Genomic DNA, 15,092 nt, shown 5'->3' on the forward strand with positions numbered 1-15,092 from the left:
TCAGTCCACAAGTCACCCCAATCGCCCAACCACTAGGAAAACAACGGAACTGCTAACAATGCGGTAAATGCAAGGAAGAGAGCAAGTTGTACAATACAAAAAGCCCTGCTTTTCAACTCTGGCCTTGACGTCCTTTGACTTGTCATATTGAAAACTGACTCGCTTCCTTCCAATCACATTACAAGCGTATCCATTTCCATTCCTTCATCTTGCCGCGACATTACGCATTTCGCGGCCCCTCTGAACAATCCGGATTCCCGGGAAAGTCAATCTGAAATACCTACAAGCACATTGGTATAAGTCAGGATTTATCTACATACGCACAGCTCAGACGGGCTCTCGGTGTGGTTCCCTTTGTCGGGCTGATTATTTCCCATCCTGCAGACAAGCAGCAAACAAGCATACACCCCCCCTCCGTCTGCTTCTCCTTGATACCAATCGTCATCGCCCTAACACGCCCCCCTCGGAGAACTAACGGACTCGACCTCACGCCCTCCCCCCTGCCTCGCCTTCGTCTTTGCCTAGCCTTCTGGCAGTGGAGTTTCGACTCGTTGACCGCGAGCCTGGTGGTCGTTAACGCCTAGCTCCCTTCCCCTGTTAAGCTACGGGCTACCTAACGCCTAACGTTAGCTCACTGAGAGGGAAGAGCCAAGAACTGGCCTGACAAGAGCGCAAAACAGGCCCAGTTCTCGCTCCAGCGGCCTCGCCGGCTTTGACACCCCCGAAGTCCGCCCAGCCCATTTTGACCCCAGGACCAGCAAAGGGCCCAGCATACACACTCACTCAGCATTCATCACTCTCATCACCCTCTCACTGCCTGTCCCCCTCTCCTCATCACGGTTCCGCTCGCTCTCGCCCTCTCGCCCTCTCGCCCTCTCTTGACACACCCAGCCAGCCGCAAACCCCCCCTTCTTCCCCAAGAGGTGGCAACGACCTCACACCCCCCTCCCTCCCAGCTGGAAGGAATAACTAGAAAAGCAAGCCTGGCCAGAAAACGGGAACTGAAAGAGGCTCCGCTTTACCTCTTTGCTATTCGTTTTACACAAAAGCGCCCTGATGCCCGCCGCATGACGGGCCAGCCGCAAACCACCAAAGCCTCACACTACCTTTCTTCCCCCTCCTCTTTCTCCTTTCAGCTCCGACCTTGTGCCCTGCACAGCAGCCACGAAGCCCAACATACATCTCCATCTCTTCATCCACTGCATCGGCCGAGATAGCATCCCGAGACGACGACATTCGCCATCCTCAACATAGAGGTCCATCCATCGCCATCGTCGACTAGCAACCAAAGCCAGTGGCGATACCGTGTTCAGCCTACTTATACAGCCCACTTTCCGCTTCGGCCGCCCACCCAGACCTGAAAGAAGGTGACACACCTTTGTATACAGTTTTTTCCGACAAATTTAAATTTGTATTTTTTGGACAATCCTGGTGTCGGGCTCCTTCTTCTTCACTTCATCGACGCTTCACATTTCCATCTCTTCCTTCGCCTTCTTCTATCTGCAACAACACACATAACATCACCACAGAGCGACAACCCGCCATGGCCACCGCCGTCATGGCCACCGACACAGACGCCTCCTCGGTGCCGACAAACTCCCAGGGCACCGATGCTCCTACGCCCATAACCAGTTCCGGAAACGACGGCACCAGCCGGCAAGGCGAGGACGCCGGCGGCTTCACATTCGGAGGGTGCTGGGACGCCAGCAGCGCCGCCTGTCTACCCTCCTCCGTCGCTGCCGCCGTTGCATCTGCATCATCACAGTCGATGACATCGCCGTCATCACAGCACTGCCAGAAAAAGCGTAAAATCGAAGACGCCGAGCTGGATCCTCGACTTGCGGGGTATGTTGAAGTCGTGCCATGCACATACCACTGATATGTCACGGTTCGCTAACACCCCCCCGACAGCCTCTGTCCCACGTCGCGCAGCATCGAGGAGCTCGCCAAGCGCTCCCTCGACCACTTTCCCTGCCCCGACCTGCTCTTCCCGATGCCCGCCCTCGAGTTTGACTTTCGCATCGCCGTCGCCCTCAACCCCGAGCTGTCGCGCTCCGAGAGCAGGGTCCACAAGGAGATCATCACCGTCACCAGCGGCTCCTGGTCCGGAACCTTTGGCAACGGCCGCGTCTTGGTACGTCGTCATGATTGCCCGTTCCCGCTATTACCTGCCGACTAACCCGAAATCTCGTACAACAGGCTGGTGGATATGACCTGGGCCAAGCCCGTGGCTTCCGCCCGATCCGCATCGTCGAAGGCGCCTTTGTCCTCCAGACCGACGAAGCAGCCCCTGCTGTGTAGGTACTCTCCTAGTTACGCGGACCTTTTGGGCCTCTGCCTGTTCCATCGCTAACCCGCCACCTCCCACAGTTTCGAGATGCGTACCCGCGGCTCCCTCTCCGGCCCTTGCAACGTCCTCGACGTCCTCTTGAGCCCTCGCAAGGCCAAGGACATTGACCCGCGCCAGTACAGCTTCCGCATGTTCTGCACCGTCAAGGCCGCAGACAAGCGCTACGCCGAGCTCGTCAACTGCGGTCTCTGGGTCGCCAGCGGCGTATGGAAAGGCGATCAGCTCATTATTGAGTGCGTACAAGTCTCGGCCTCGCAAGATATTCCCGAGCACCCCCGGCTAACTATTTCACAGTGCTTTCCGTGTCACGTAAACGTCTCACTCTCACTCATTCATGCCAAATTTCCTCTCTTTTTCCGGCCTCATCACCACCCGGCGTTTTGGTATCTCGAGAGACACCTCCCTAGTCTCTCGACGATTTGATTTTTTTTTCCACTTCTCGCCACCATTTACATTTTCATGGTATTCTGTAATGCTGTTTCATGGACTCGGAGTTTGCTTTTACTTTCTGGACACATGGCTACATTTGCATATTGGCGCTCTGGCAAGGCTCTACGGACAACAAGAATGGGTCCGAAGTCTCTGAATTATTTTCTGGCATGTTGCTTTGTTTCTAAAACCCATACGTCTTGTTCTTATCAGCGATACCATGTAGAAATAACGCCGGCAATAGCACGGCAAATGAAAATTACCCATCGTTGTGCGTCTTTATGTGATTCTTGTCTTTTTTGCTTCCTGCATCTGCTTCTGCTTCCGCGCCTGATTCTGGTGGGGATCCAATAACTATCTGCATGATGCATCGAAATCACGACCCGCTCCTGCGAATATCAGACGTAGACATCGGACGCAAGACCCTGGGGCCCGGAATAGATTTCTCGAGGTCCAAGCAAGAATCGCAACAGCAACTTTCGGTGGTTACGGTTGCGGTGGTGGGGGGGGGGCGGGTTCGTTGGTATTTCGAGCAACTTTGGACACGCCACCACCCGTAGGCTCCGAGAATTCCGCATTCCGCCAAGCATGGCTTCCGCGGCCTCATTTCGCAAGTCCGCTGCTTGAAAAGCGAAGGGGGGCATTTCTCACGGGAGATGCTAGGACCCAACCTAGATGAACCGGTGAAATCTGCCGTGTCTTTTTGTGCCACCACCCCTCCGCCTTTCTTTGCCCCTGTGGTGGAATGGCACCGCCTCAGCACCATCCCCTGCACTGTGTCGCGTCTTTCACTTCAAGCTCACGATGACCTCTAGGCAACTCAACCGTCGGAGGCGGGTCTCGTCCTCCTCACCCTGCTCCACCGTCGCCGCCTCCGGCCCTCCTCCTCCGTCCGCCGTGAGGTCGTCCACCGTCGCCACCGTCCTGGTCCGGACCGCCACCGCGCAGTCGGGCTGTTGCTCGAACCAGCTCGCCAGGGAGAGCGTCTTCTCGACCGCCTTCCCGGTCCCCATGAGCGTCACGGTCGCGCCCCCGCCGCCGCCCGCCTCGTCGCCCCCGCCGCCGCCCCTCTCCACGTCGCGCTTCAGGCCCTCGATGCGCGCGTGCAGCGACGCGTTCTTGCGCGCGGCCTGCGAGCTCCCGCCTGCCCGGAGGGACCGCTCCAGCTGCTTGCGCACGCGCTTGACGGCGGACATGAAGGGAGTGCTCGAGGATACGTAGATGATGCGATTCTTGGACGACGCCGGCGCGGGCCGTCGGATGAGTGGCCGCTTGCGCAGCGTGGAACCTGGGAAGGGGCGTCAGTGGGCGGTTTCGTGGAAGAGATGTGAGTCCCGGAAAGCCTCGAAATAGAATACCTTTGGGAATGGGAGCCAGCTTTGTAGCAGACCCGACGGTCCTCCTTTGTCGCCCAGTCACGGGCTTCTCGTGGCTGCCAGGCATGACGGCCTGATCTGCGTAGGCTGCAACTTAGAGGCCTATCTCGTTGCAAATCCAGGCAGCTGTGTAAGCCAAGCAGATAAAGCGATTCTGATGGCCTATTGAAGAGGCTTTCCAACAATCTAGTTTTAATGAGAATGTGAGTCGCAGGGGAAAAACTTTTGTCACGACGGAAGTGTCTGCCAGTTTGCAGTCAGAGAGCGGCTTTGGCGACCTTCAAATCAAAAGTTTAAGTGCTGGGATCCACAGTACGCGGGTACTTGCGCGCTGTAAAACAGTGGCCAAGGGACTTGGAACACATGTGCGCACAATGGATCGAAATAATTGTTATTTTTTCTGTACTAAAGGGTCATCGGTAAGCGGATTGATCGTGCCAATTTTAAGTTTAGAAAAATATTTCCCCTCTGCTTTAACGCACAGTCTTGGTGCTCTTTCCTCCAACTTGCCCCCACGTCACGTCACCTGCCCCACCTTCCAACGACAATGGTTGGCAAGCTTCCATCTCCCATCACCAACTACCTTTCCTCGTCTGCCTGCTCCAGAAACGCCATCTGAACAGGCAGGGAAATGGCTGCCTGCGCTGCTCTGCAGCCGACTCCTTAGTCCGCTCTGGTTTACCTTCCACGCCGCCTCATTGCAAACACCATGTCCTTGGCCATCTGGCCACCTATCTCCCCCGAGGAGCTGAAGCTTAAAGAAGCAGAGGTCTTGGTAAGTTTGTCCGCGATTCGGTTCGCCAATCTACCTTTGTTTTTACTGGAATCATTAGTATCCGAGAACATGCTAATCCGAAGGCAGAAAAATGAGCTCGCCTGGATAACGACCGAGAGCCTGGACGTCTGCCGCGACCTCAAGCACGGCCTCGAGGACTGCTATGCGCTGCTCGCGCCTGTCGACCCAGGCAGCACGCTCGTCATGAGCACCCCGCGCAACGAGAGAGTCAAGGGCACAATCACCCGCGTGGGCACCCGCCTCGTCAAAGGCGTAAGTCTTCAAGGAGCAAGGCAGCAGCAAGCTGCAACTTTTTGTCACCACCGCTCCCGCGCATCCGCTTACTCTGTGCTGCACAGACATTGAACCTCCAACTCCGTACCACATCGACCACCTCCCTCACCATCGACCCCCACCAGCCCATCTACATCCCAGCCCTCGAGCTGCTCTACACGCACCTCACCCAGGCCGTCAGCCTGCTCGACGTCACCCTCAGCCAGCGACCTGCCCCCGACGCCGCGACCCTCGCCTCCTCGCTCACCCTCCTCGCTGAGTCGCTCGACCAGGCCGCAGCGCTCCTCAAGGGCCGCCCCCTCACCGAGTCCGATCCGACCTGGCAGACGAGCTCCTGCCCCACGCAGCACTTTACTGACGCGGCGACGACCACCACAACCACCAACCCTGGCTCGGGCTCGGCCGGCGGCGTCGTCGGTGCATTCGCAGCCGGTCTAGCAACCGCCGGCGGCGGCGGCGGTAGTACAAACGCCGGCAACCCCATCAGCTTCCACATCGGCATACAGGAGAGCTGCGTCGTACTATGGCTCCGCGTGCTTGAGCCCGCTAACGCGCCGGTCCACTTCGGCGTCAAGCTGGGCCTCGCCATCGGCACAATGCGGCGCCTCGAGCACGATGAGATGGACACCGTGTTCAACTACAATGCGTCTGGCGATGGCTCGACACTTGGTCATAAAAAGGGCGGCAGTGGCCCCGTCTTGTCTGGAAAACGTGCTGAAACAGGCAAGGCAGCTGCCGAAGAGGTGCACGTTCGAGAAAAGGTCCGCATAGTCAGTGCTGACCCTTCGCTAATTTCCCTCTTCTCCAAACTTGGCTACCTCAGCCATCTTCTGGGACAGACACGCCGAAATCTAGCTGCCGTGCTCAGTAGCTTCCCACAAGATTAGGTACATAGCAATAATAATCAAATATCAGATAATACATGCAATAATCACATTTAGCCATACAATGGGGCTTCTATAACGTGCATATGCTATTGAATCCAGTGGTGCTAATGAAAGATGTGTGAAATTGCTGTTATACAGGTTCTCCCTCACCAAAAACCAATACGAAAACATGACCAAACGCATCACATCCCGTCTCCAGCCCAGTCGTAGCTCCCCGGTAGAAGAACAGTTGATTTGATTCTTTAACAAGGGAACACTCACGATTGCCACGGCGGCTAACGGGTCGCTTCATCTAGACGCATGCCACAGATGGCAACGTCAAAATGCAGGGGGTGCAATTAGGCCACGGGAGACCACGGCATGGGAATCAGGATGCGGGACTGCATGTTCTGAATCAAAGGCACAGTCTTGTGCACAGTGTCGCTCCAGCCTTCAACGGACCAGCTCTTCTCGCGGCGGTGGCGACGTTCCTCCAGGTTGGCAAACTGCCAGAGGTGGTGGACAGTGTTAAGGTCCCCGATCTGGACGAACCAGGCACCCACTCCCTCCATGACCTCACGGCGAGCCTTGAGACCGCGTCTCCAGTGGGTCTCCCATTCAAGCAGGTTGCCAGGATGGAGGGTGTAGGATCTCAATTCGAAAACGCCACCGAGTTGTCTGGGAGGGGTCGTCGGCCAGAAGGAGAATTCCTGCATGAGATCAATCTTCTTGGAGTCGATGAGTTTGTGAAGCTTTTTGTTGTTCTCGGCGAATTCGGGGTGGTTGCAAATGGAGTGCCGAGACTGGTGGTATCCCTCATACTTCTGATACTCCCAAATGTGAACTGCGAAGAGTGATTAGTCGCCGCAGCTTCAAGTTGCCCAAATTCAACATACTGAATGTGTCACAGTCGCCAATCTCCGTCCTCCAACTTCCTACAAGGTGAACCTTATTCTCGGGTCTGTTGGCAATAGTAGGGTACCAGTTGCCAACAAGATCAACGTACTCGTCAACCTTGTCAGGCTTGACGCGATGGAAAACTATCGAGTGGACATATTTGCCACGGGCGAGGACCTGGCTGAAGCTTGCCTCGAGCTGCGCCTCCATCTCACGGCCCTCTTTCGTGCCGTAAATGAGGTTCGACAACGGGCCCGACTTCTTATCGGGCACGGCCTTGGAAGCCGCGGCGGTAGCACCTGCAGAGGTCTGGGGTGAGCTGTCTGCGGACGCGGCAGACTCCTGGGGATATTTATGGGCATCAAACGCACGAGCTCCTTGTTCTTTCTGTGCCTGGACTAGCTTCTCTCGGAAAGTCTTTTGCTTGTCGTGAAATGCCTCGACGGAGGTCTTGGTCGGGTCGATGTCGCCCATGCTCGGGGTCTTGGACCGCATCGCAGCCGTCGCGCTCATGGCTCGGACGCCGGAGCGCGCGGCCGTTACCGCCGCAAGAGCTGGGCGGGAGAGCGGACCGGGAAGCATGTTTAGGGTCGGTTTGTTGAGGGAAGTGAAACTCGAGGGAGTATCACAACAACAAACGGAGAAGGGGCGGGCTCGAACGAGGTTCGAAAATGAGGGAACGGCTTTGTCTAGCGCGTCCCAGATCGCAACGGAACGTGACGAGGCGGACGGAAGCAAGGTAGAGAGAAGCAGAACGAGAGCGCGAGAGAGGCAGAGCACACAGAAGCTAGGAAGGAGCCGTGGTTAACCAGCCTGGTCAATGGAGGGTTGTTCCTGCTGGTGATTGGGTGTGGTGCAGGAGGAGGTTGCAGTCAAGAATGGTTGTCACCCCGCACTTTGTATTGCAGAAGTAGCGGCAAGACGAATCGCGCAGGTTCGAAGTGGTGGCGTGGTAAATGGTGCGGTAATCGGCTGCCTTCTTATTGCTTGGAGGAGTAGGAGCTTGCAGGTGAGCAAGGTACGTAGGTATTACTACTACCATGACTACTAGTCTGATGCCTCCGCATTCTGGGTGGAGCCAGGTTCCCCTCTGGCTGAGCTCCGTATTTGGCCAATAATAAGCATCATTATGATATCCACTCTTGAACTCCTTGGGTTGCGGCCTGCTTCTCACGTGAGCTGACACCTAACAGTGCCTCCTGCCTTGCCAGGTCTCGGCCGGAGAAACCTCTTCCGCCAGCTTCCGAGGTTTCTCCTTGCCTCAGGCCCAGACTTCTGATTCGACGAACGCCAGGCTTGCACGGAGCTTTGCGTAGGTAGATGAAAAAGGCTCGTTTTATCTCAACCTCCAAAACAACCACTCACTCAATTCCCCCCCGGTCCACCACAAATACATTCACAACCGCCATCATGTCTTGGCTCGGCGTCGCTCCCCTCAAGAAGTTCCCGGCTCCTTTCCGTACGTCAATGCCGCTGCGTCACGCGCAATGTCCACCGTGGCCTGCAGCCTCCCCTCCCCCGAACGATCCCGAGATTTGCTTCTAACCGCCGTCAAACCACAGTGAAGCCCTACTGGCCCTTCTTCGTTGCTGGTACGTGATGCGCATATGCAATTCCGAAGCCGACATCGATTTCTGCCGCCGTCCTGCGATCCAATGGCGAGAGTTGGACAGTCCGAATGCGGCTCCGGACCTCCTCCCGTCAGCAAAACGAGACATGCTAACCAGGCCTGCAGGTGCTGTCATTGCCTACGGCGCCAACTCTGCCCAGAACGCCATGATGGCCTGTACGTTATCTTGATGCTGGACATTTGATATAAACCTGTAAACCAAATTGCTGACTTGTTCCTAGCCGACGAGTGGAAGAACGACCCCCGCAACCCCAACGCGAAGACTGCCGGCGGCCACTAAGCATACCTTGAGCGGAGAGGAAGGAGGAAGCAGTAACGCGGGGATGAACATACCGACCGGATGCAGCGAATGCAACCACAACCAAATCGTCTGATTGTACCATAGACTCGCATTTCGGGCATAATAGACCCTTTGTACTCGACCATGAACGACAACGCGTGACCTATCTTTCCTTTTGGTGCTGGAAGGAGTCGTGCTCGAAAACAACGGAGGAATCTAATCACATCATGCGGCAGCACGCTGCTTGAAGAAACAATTCATTGCTACCTGGGGCGCTTGACTGGGACATGGTTGTTGGTTTCTCCTGGCTGGTTCTGGCGGGTACATGTCATGCGGACAGTAATAGATGTGTAATTTTTTAACTCAATGATATGCTATGCATGGCGCCTTCAGATTCTGGAACTATGTTAATGTTTACGCTTGCTGGCTGCTATTCGTCATGGTCTGAGGCCGTGTCAACCCGCAACGGCGTATGACGCTGCTCGCCGGAAACCCACTCAAACACTAATAAACAGCCACTATATCCGAACATACCCAGATAGGCTCAACATCTCACTTCCCCAAATTATAGTTCGTCTCCTCAACTACTAGACGATTACACATTCCCCCTCTCTTTAATCTGTCTTTTACACAAGAATTGCGGCCGTAGTTCATGAGCGGTACCCTTCGTTCGCTCCTCCTCGCCCCGAGACTCTTTCCAATACGCTCATCTCAGCCATCAACACTCCTCATCCGCACCATGTCGTCAAACACCAACGGCGCTGCGGCGCCGCCCAAGCCGGGCCCGCCTGAGAAGAAAACAGTCAAGATTCTCATGATTCACGGTTCGTGGCCCGCCTCCATTCCCCCCCCCTCATATACTACCCAAAGTCCATCCGCTCACCTCACCTTTCCAGGATTCACCCAAAACGGCCCTTTATTCCGCGCCAAGACGCGCGCCCTCGAAAAAGCCCTCGCCAAGTTCCTCGCGCCCGTCTCTCTCGTACCGCAGCTTCTCTACCCCACGGGCCCGATCCGGCTCCGAGCCATCGACATGCCCTTCTACCAACCCCCCGCCGACGGGTCCTCCACCGATGAGCCCGAGACGTGGGCGTGGTGGCGCCGCAACGACGCCACGGGGCGGTACCGCGGCATCGAGCAGGGCATGGCCACGCTGGCCGCGGTCATCCGCGAGGCCGGCGGCGTCGACGGCGTCATCGGCTTCAGCCAGGGTGGGTGCGCGGCCGGCGTCGTCGCCGCCGCCCTCGAGACCTCGCACCAGCCTTCCCCCGCTGCTGCTGCCACGGAGGGCGAGGGTCATGCGGAATGGGCCGAGGCGCTGCGCGCGGCCAACGGCGGGAGGCCGCTCAGGTTCGCGGTCATCTACTCGGGGTTTCGCGCGGCCGACCCGGACCTCGGGTGGTTGTTTGAGCCGCGCATCGCGACGCCGACGCTGCACGTCCTCGGTAGCCTCGACGCGTCGGTGGATGAGGCGCGCAGCCGCACGCTGATTGACGCGTGCGAGGAGCCGCTGGTCGTGACGCACCCGGGCGGCCACCACGTGCCGGTCGCCAAGGAGTGGGTGATGCCCCTGGCAGGCTTCATCAAGCAACACGTTCATGATAAGGAGCTCAAGGCGGAGCTGTAGAGAATGGCCTATGAAGCACAGGTTCAACGACATTACACAGACATGCACGATAATAGAACAGTTAAAATAAGATTACAATACGTTCCTTTTAGACTGGTTTATTTGTCTCTGCCGCTTCTCTTCTATATTCCGGCTATCTGTACAATTACACCACCCAGACATTGTCGCCCCCCCCTGCTCCAACCACTCTATTTAGCGCTTGTAGGTTGAATGCGCGCCATCATCTCCTCCTTGGTAATGAGATGATCGATTCTCTCCAACAGACCGAGCAGGCTCTTCATGTTGTGGCTCCATTCGTTCAGCACGTCATCAGCATCCCGAGGCTTGGAGAAGCTGACGATGCGCGCCGGGCGGTCAATTCTTGCGTATACTGTCTTCGAAGTGACCAGCTCGCTAATGTACTTTTCCGTCTCGTCTTCTGTGAGATCCAGAAGCTCCGTGAGACGGCCCATCTGGATACGGGTATAGTACTTGGCCACTACGCGAACATTGTGCTCAATGACACGCTTGCGGAGATCTTTCCAGCGCTGGTGCGCCTTTTCGTCTGAAGAGCTGCCCTGAGAATCAAAGACGTCGGTGCCGCACAGGTGAGGGCCAAATTTCTTCGCAACCTCCGGCCAGCGCATTAGTTCATGGACGGTGAAAAGCCGAAGAAGCTCTGCCTCCAGGGACACTTGGGCATTTCGTGAGTCTTTGTGGATACGGTGAAGGAGGTCATGTTGCTCATTATCATATGGTGCCAGAATAACGAAGTAGATGATTCGTTGCAAGACCTGTTTCGTGTTAGCGGTGCTCCTGGCGGCGAATATCAGGCTAGGCTGTGAACATACGGGGTGAAGCTTGGCAGGGTCATTTTCGACAGCTTCCGTGTCAAGTACGTGTCTGTAGTTCTTGCAGACCTCCAAGTACTTGTCGTCGTGCTTGGCCAGCATAATCTGCTGCTCATAGTAACGGAGCTTGAGGTCGGTTGTGTCATCCGCCTTCTCCTCGGGGACTTCCTCACCACGAGCCTTCTTCTTCTCGCGCTCCTTTGCCTCCTTCTCGAGCTGCTCGGCCGTCTTCGTGGGCTTGCGCGCGAGGTACTTTGTGCTAATCTTGCGGCCAAGGATGCCAGCTTGTGTCCAGTCGCCGCTCTCGATGCAGAGTGCGACCTGAGCAAGAATGAATTCGGTCTTCTCTCTGCGGTCCATGGATCCAAATGTTTCGACCTGCAGTTCGCAAAGGATTTCGGTCGCGGCCTTGAGGTCGCCCTGCTCCTTCTTGATGTCGGAAAGGATCTTGGTGACACGGGCGCGCTCGACTTCGACGAAAATCTTGCCCTCGGTGACGGTTCTTAGGGTCTCAATGACGGAAAGCTTCGTGGCCAGGTCGGGGGTATCATCGAGAAATCCGACAACTGTCTGCACCATCCTGGTGATGGCCTGCTTGAGCTGGCTGTGCTTCTTGGAGAGAACGAGCGTCTGCTCGTTCAGCAAGCTCCAGTCGCCCGCGTTCTTGCATAATGTTATGATGGCGATGAGAACTCGCGACGTTGAGGCCAAATCGGACGCCTATCGAGCTTGTCAGCAGGTAGCTTCAGCGTCGCTACCGTATTCCTCCATACCTGGCGCGTTTGCTTCTCAAGGGCGGCGAGCTTCTCGATAGCGCCTTGGAGGTTGCTCTGCCATTAAAATTAGCGCATTGCTATGATAAGATGACAATGATACTTTGGGGACTAACAGAAGCGAGCTTCTCCGCCTGGGGAAGCTGCTCGTCAACCTCCTTGGAGAAGTCCTTCTCCGGCTTCAGTGCTCCCTCAGACATGATTGCTGCGCTACGTCGCAAGCGCTAACTGCCGCGCGGTAATATTGGGTATGGTAAAAGTTGAATTGGTAATATGACTGTCGCAGAGTAACCAAGTGGTGTTTTCGCTGAATGAATGGAGACGAATTCGCAGTGGTTGGAAGCTCGATGATGCCCTAGTTCTCAGTGCTGCATCTGACGGAGCCCACCACGCAATTGACGCCTGCCTTGTCAGCGCACGCACCCACTGTTAATCCGGTGGAGGCATCTGGCAGAAAGTCACGTGCCGGTTTAATGCTGGAAGGTTGATGCAGGAAACCGCAACGATTTCTTTTTTTTTTCTTCTTTTTTCTTATAAAAAAAGCGAGACCAAGATTGCTACGCAAGTTCAGTTCAATTTTTAGTTTGCAAATCGAAACTTGAGGTTCGGTGCAGGAGTTGCCGATTATCGGGATCGTTGACAGTAAGGTCCCCACGTCTATCTATCCCAGATAATCCGTCCCCGTGCAAGAGCTTTATATCGAGTTGAATTTTTTTTCTCGGTCCATATTTACGTTTTATATTCTATCTAATTTTGTTAAATTTCCAGCATTTTATTCTATAGCTAGGCAGTCGGCTCAGTAGCAGGTGGTGCTTCGGCTTCCTTCTTCGTATCCACAGCCTGGCCGTCAGCGGCAGGGGCTGGCTTGGGGCGGCCGGGGAAGCGCGTGCCCTTGTCCTTGACCTTCTTCACCTTCTTCTCGGGTGGAGGGTAGGCCTTAAGGGTGATATCTTTCCACTCTTGTGAGTTCTCGAACGCGGAGCGGATGGGCGCAGTCAGGTCGACAAGAGCCTGCGCAACCGCAGGCTTGAGAGATTGGGGCGTGAGCTGCAATTGATGCGCGTTAGCCGATGTTCGGGCACATTATGCGGACATATGCATATGGGTAAGCGTACCTTGTCGTTCTTGAAGTCTTCGTGCATCTCCTCGATGCTAGTGTAGATGAGGGGCGTGTCGTCGCGGCGAGGGACAGTGAACTCCTTCTTGCCCCGGAGGGCGGCAGCAGGGAGCAACACGTATTCGGTAAAGGCGAGAACGCCGTTGCCCTCGACCACCCTGGGAGCGCACTCAGCCTTGCTAATCTTCTTGCGGATGGCGTCCTCGGAGTCGAGCAGATCAATCTTGCTGTCTGTACTGGTGCGTCAGAATTGCTGAAGGCGCATTTAAATCCTCTGAATCAACATACTGGGGTCGCTAGAGCTCATCTTGGCACCCTGGAGGCCAGGTACCAGCGGGTTCATCAAGTGAGCACGCTCTCTGTATCCAAGCTTCGGGAGCCACTCCTTGGCAGCAATGAACAGTTTCCTTTGGTCCATGCCTATCAAAAGTCAGCATCAGGTGTTCGCCACATCTTGGAGATTCTTCAGCGGTGATCCGTACCTCCAAACTGTGCGTCGACGTCCAGGTACTGCTCGTCGAGGATCTGCAGGACGGGGTAGAGCAGGCCGCTAAGCGGGGGGTTGGCCGACTGCTTGACCGTCTCCGAGCCGGCGCGGCGGGCGTCGTGCTCCGACACGACCGAGGCCATGCGGTACACGTCCATGACGTATTCGGGTGTTTTTTGGTAGGAGCTGCCGAGCACAAACTTGAGCTTGTCCGTCCGGATGCCGACCGCCTGAAGGATGGCGGTGATCATGAAGCGGTAGTACTCGGCGCGCTGCTCCACCATCTCGATCGGCGCCTTGAGGTTGTCGAGGAAGGCGTGAATATCGGCGAGGAGGATCGTCATCTCGCACCCGGCGGCGAGGAGCTGCGCAATCTTGATGGCCGGTACGAAGTAGCCGCAGTGCGGCGGCGCCGTGGTGGCGGTCCCTGCAGACGAACGAACGCGCGCTTCAGTTAGCGAGAGTGGCCCAAGGAAAGAAAGTACGACAATTAAAGCACGAGATGGCAGAGGTTCTTGCGACATACCCCAGTAAATCTTTGGGTTGCGGCCCTCATCCAAAATCTTTTCGATAATCTCTTGGTTCAGCACTTCGGCCAGGTTCTCTTTGATCAGCGCCAGGCGCTCGTCCTTTGTTTGTGTGCTGGTGGTCGCCATGTTTTTCGTTGTCGAATTGTACGGCTCGGGTATATTGTGAAAAGATGAAATGCCGTGGTAAGAGCCGCAATCAATGGCTGGGCGTTTTGTTGCCTTGCTGCAACCTGTTCTCTACCAGGTTGTAGGTGTTCGTGAGTCAGAAAACTTGGAGGGGCAAGTTTCGGAGGGGTCCCAAATGGCGGGGCCGGCGACCGGCAGAGCCACGCGAGAAGCGCGCGCTACCATCATACATACATCAGGTCTATTGTGCTTGATGATGGGTTACACGTTTCTAATCTTATTTGATACTTTTCTTTCCTTAAATTGTATCCGGCTGCATTGTGAGCGTTTTCAGCCAGTGGCTCGGCTGCCGCTCAACGCTCCGACACCGCTATATTGCGGTACTGAGTCAGACAGGTTGAAAAGAGTCAGTTAATTAAAGCTACCAAATATTGTATTTATCCACAGACTCCGATCAAATCCGTTCCATATAGACGCGGTTCTATCAACAATGGAAATATCCACTCCGTGACGGCTTCGGCTCTTTCTATCAAATCGTCCCGTTCGCCAACACACACTGGGCGGTGCCGATTAAGCCAATAACCAAATCAATATCGAATCAAGGCGGTTCCTAGTTAGCAAAGGAACAGCCAAAGACAGAAGATAAACTTTTTTCCCGGGCCGTAAGATGCCGTGCCATGCCGTCAACTCTTTCTATATCAAAAA

The 15,092-nt window shown here is 55.6% G+C and overlaps 8 protein-coding genes across 8 annotated transcripts; 4 read left to right on the plus strand and 4 right to left on the minus strand.

Annotated features, from left to right (window-relative positions):
* Positions 1 to 1,543: 1,543 nt before the first annotated feature.
* On the plus strand, positions 1,544 to 2,663 carry ISF_05699 (Outer membrane protein, beta-barrel; the record flags this gene model as incomplete). Its single annotated transcript, XM_018849304.1, has 5 exons — positions 1,544 to 1,845; positions 1,912 to 2,134; positions 2,200 to 2,297; positions 2,371 to 2,583; positions 2,645 to 2,663. 5 exons carry the CDS (start codon positions 1,544 to 1,546, stop codon positions 2,661 to 2,663), a joined length of 855 nt encoding a protein of 284 aa, XP_018703331.1.
* Positions 2,664 to 3,567: 904 nt separating this feature from the next.
* On the minus strand, positions 3,568 to 4,222 carry ISF_05700 (Ribonuclease P/MRP, subunit POP7; the record flags this gene model as incomplete). The annotated part of the gene is made up of 2 exons (XM_018849305.1): positions 3,568 to 4,067; positions 4,138 to 4,222. The coding sequence occupies 2 exons, from the start codon at positions 4,220 to 4,222 to the stop codon at positions 3,568 to 3,570; spliced, it is 585 nt and encodes a 194-aa protein (XP_018703332.1).
* Positions 4,223 to 4,864: 642 nt separating this feature from the next.
* Positions 4,865 to 6,111, plus strand: ISF_05701 (hypothetical protein; the record flags this gene model as incomplete). The annotated part of the gene is made up of 3 exons (XM_018849306.1): positions 4,865 to 4,930; positions 5,018 to 5,203; positions 5,290 to 6,111. 3 exons carry the CDS (start codon positions 4,865 to 4,867, stop codon positions 6,109 to 6,111), a joined length of 1,074 nt encoding a protein of 357 aa, XP_018703333.1.
* Positions 6,112 to 6,449: 338 nt separating this feature from the next.
* Positions 6,450 to 7,569, minus strand: ISF_05702 (NIPSNAP family protein; the record flags this gene model as incomplete). Its single annotated transcript, XM_018849307.1, has 2 exons — positions 6,450 to 6,934; positions 6,987 to 7,569. 2 exons carry the CDS (start codon positions 7,567 to 7,569, stop codon positions 6,450 to 6,452), a joined length of 1,068 nt encoding a protein of 355 aa, XP_018703334.1.
* Positions 7,570 to 8,397: 828 nt separating this feature from the next.
* Positions 8,398 to 8,897, plus strand: ISF_05703 (ATPase, F0 complex, subunit J; the record flags this gene model as incomplete). Its single annotated transcript, XM_018849308.1, has 4 exons — positions 8,398 to 8,446; positions 8,550 to 8,579; positions 8,723 to 8,773; positions 8,839 to 8,897. 4 exons carry the CDS (start codon positions 8,398 to 8,400, stop codon positions 8,895 to 8,897), a joined length of 189 nt encoding a protein of 62 aa, XP_018703335.1.
* A 739-nt stretch (positions 8,898 to 9,636) lies between these two features.
* ISF_05704 (dihydrofolate reductase) lies at positions 9,637 to 10,524 on the plus strand (the record flags this gene model as incomplete). The annotated part of the gene is made up of 1 exon (XM_018849309.1): positions 9,637 to 10,524. The coding sequence occupies one exon, from the start codon at positions 9,637 to 9,639 to the stop codon at positions 10,522 to 10,524; it is 888 nt and encodes a 295-aa protein (XP_018703336.1).
* Positions 10,525 to 10,712: 188 nt separating this feature from the next.
* Positions 10,713 to 12,327, minus strand: ISF_05705 (26S proteasome non-ATPase regulatory subunit 12; the record flags this gene model as incomplete). The annotated part of the gene is made up of 4 exons (XM_018849310.1): positions 10,713 to 11,297; positions 11,355 to 12,074; positions 12,128 to 12,184; positions 12,244 to 12,327. The coding sequence occupies 4 exons, from the start codon at positions 12,325 to 12,327 to the stop codon at positions 10,713 to 10,715; spliced, it is 1,446 nt and encodes a 481-aa protein (XP_018703337.1).
* Positions 12,328 to 12,910: 583 nt separating this feature from the next.
* ISF_05706 (tyrosyl-tRNA synthetase) lies at positions 12,911 to 14,387 on the minus strand (the record flags this gene model as incomplete). Its single annotated transcript, XM_018849311.1, has 5 exons — positions 12,911 to 13,174; positions 13,243 to 13,475; positions 13,533 to 13,664; positions 13,727 to 14,158; positions 14,258 to 14,387. 5 exons carry the CDS (start codon positions 14,385 to 14,387, stop codon positions 12,911 to 12,913), a joined length of 1,191 nt encoding a protein of 396 aa, XP_018703338.1.
* Between the last annotated feature and the right edge of the window lie 705 nt (positions 14,388 to 15,092).

Source organism: Cordyceps fumosorosea, assembly GCF_001636725.1.
Source record: "Cordyceps fumosorosea ARSEF 2679 chromosome Unknown scaffold_14, whole genome shotgun sequence".
NCBI lineage: Eukaryota > Fungi > Ascomycota > Sordariomycetes > Hypocreales > Cordycipitaceae > Cordyceps > Cordyceps fumosorosea.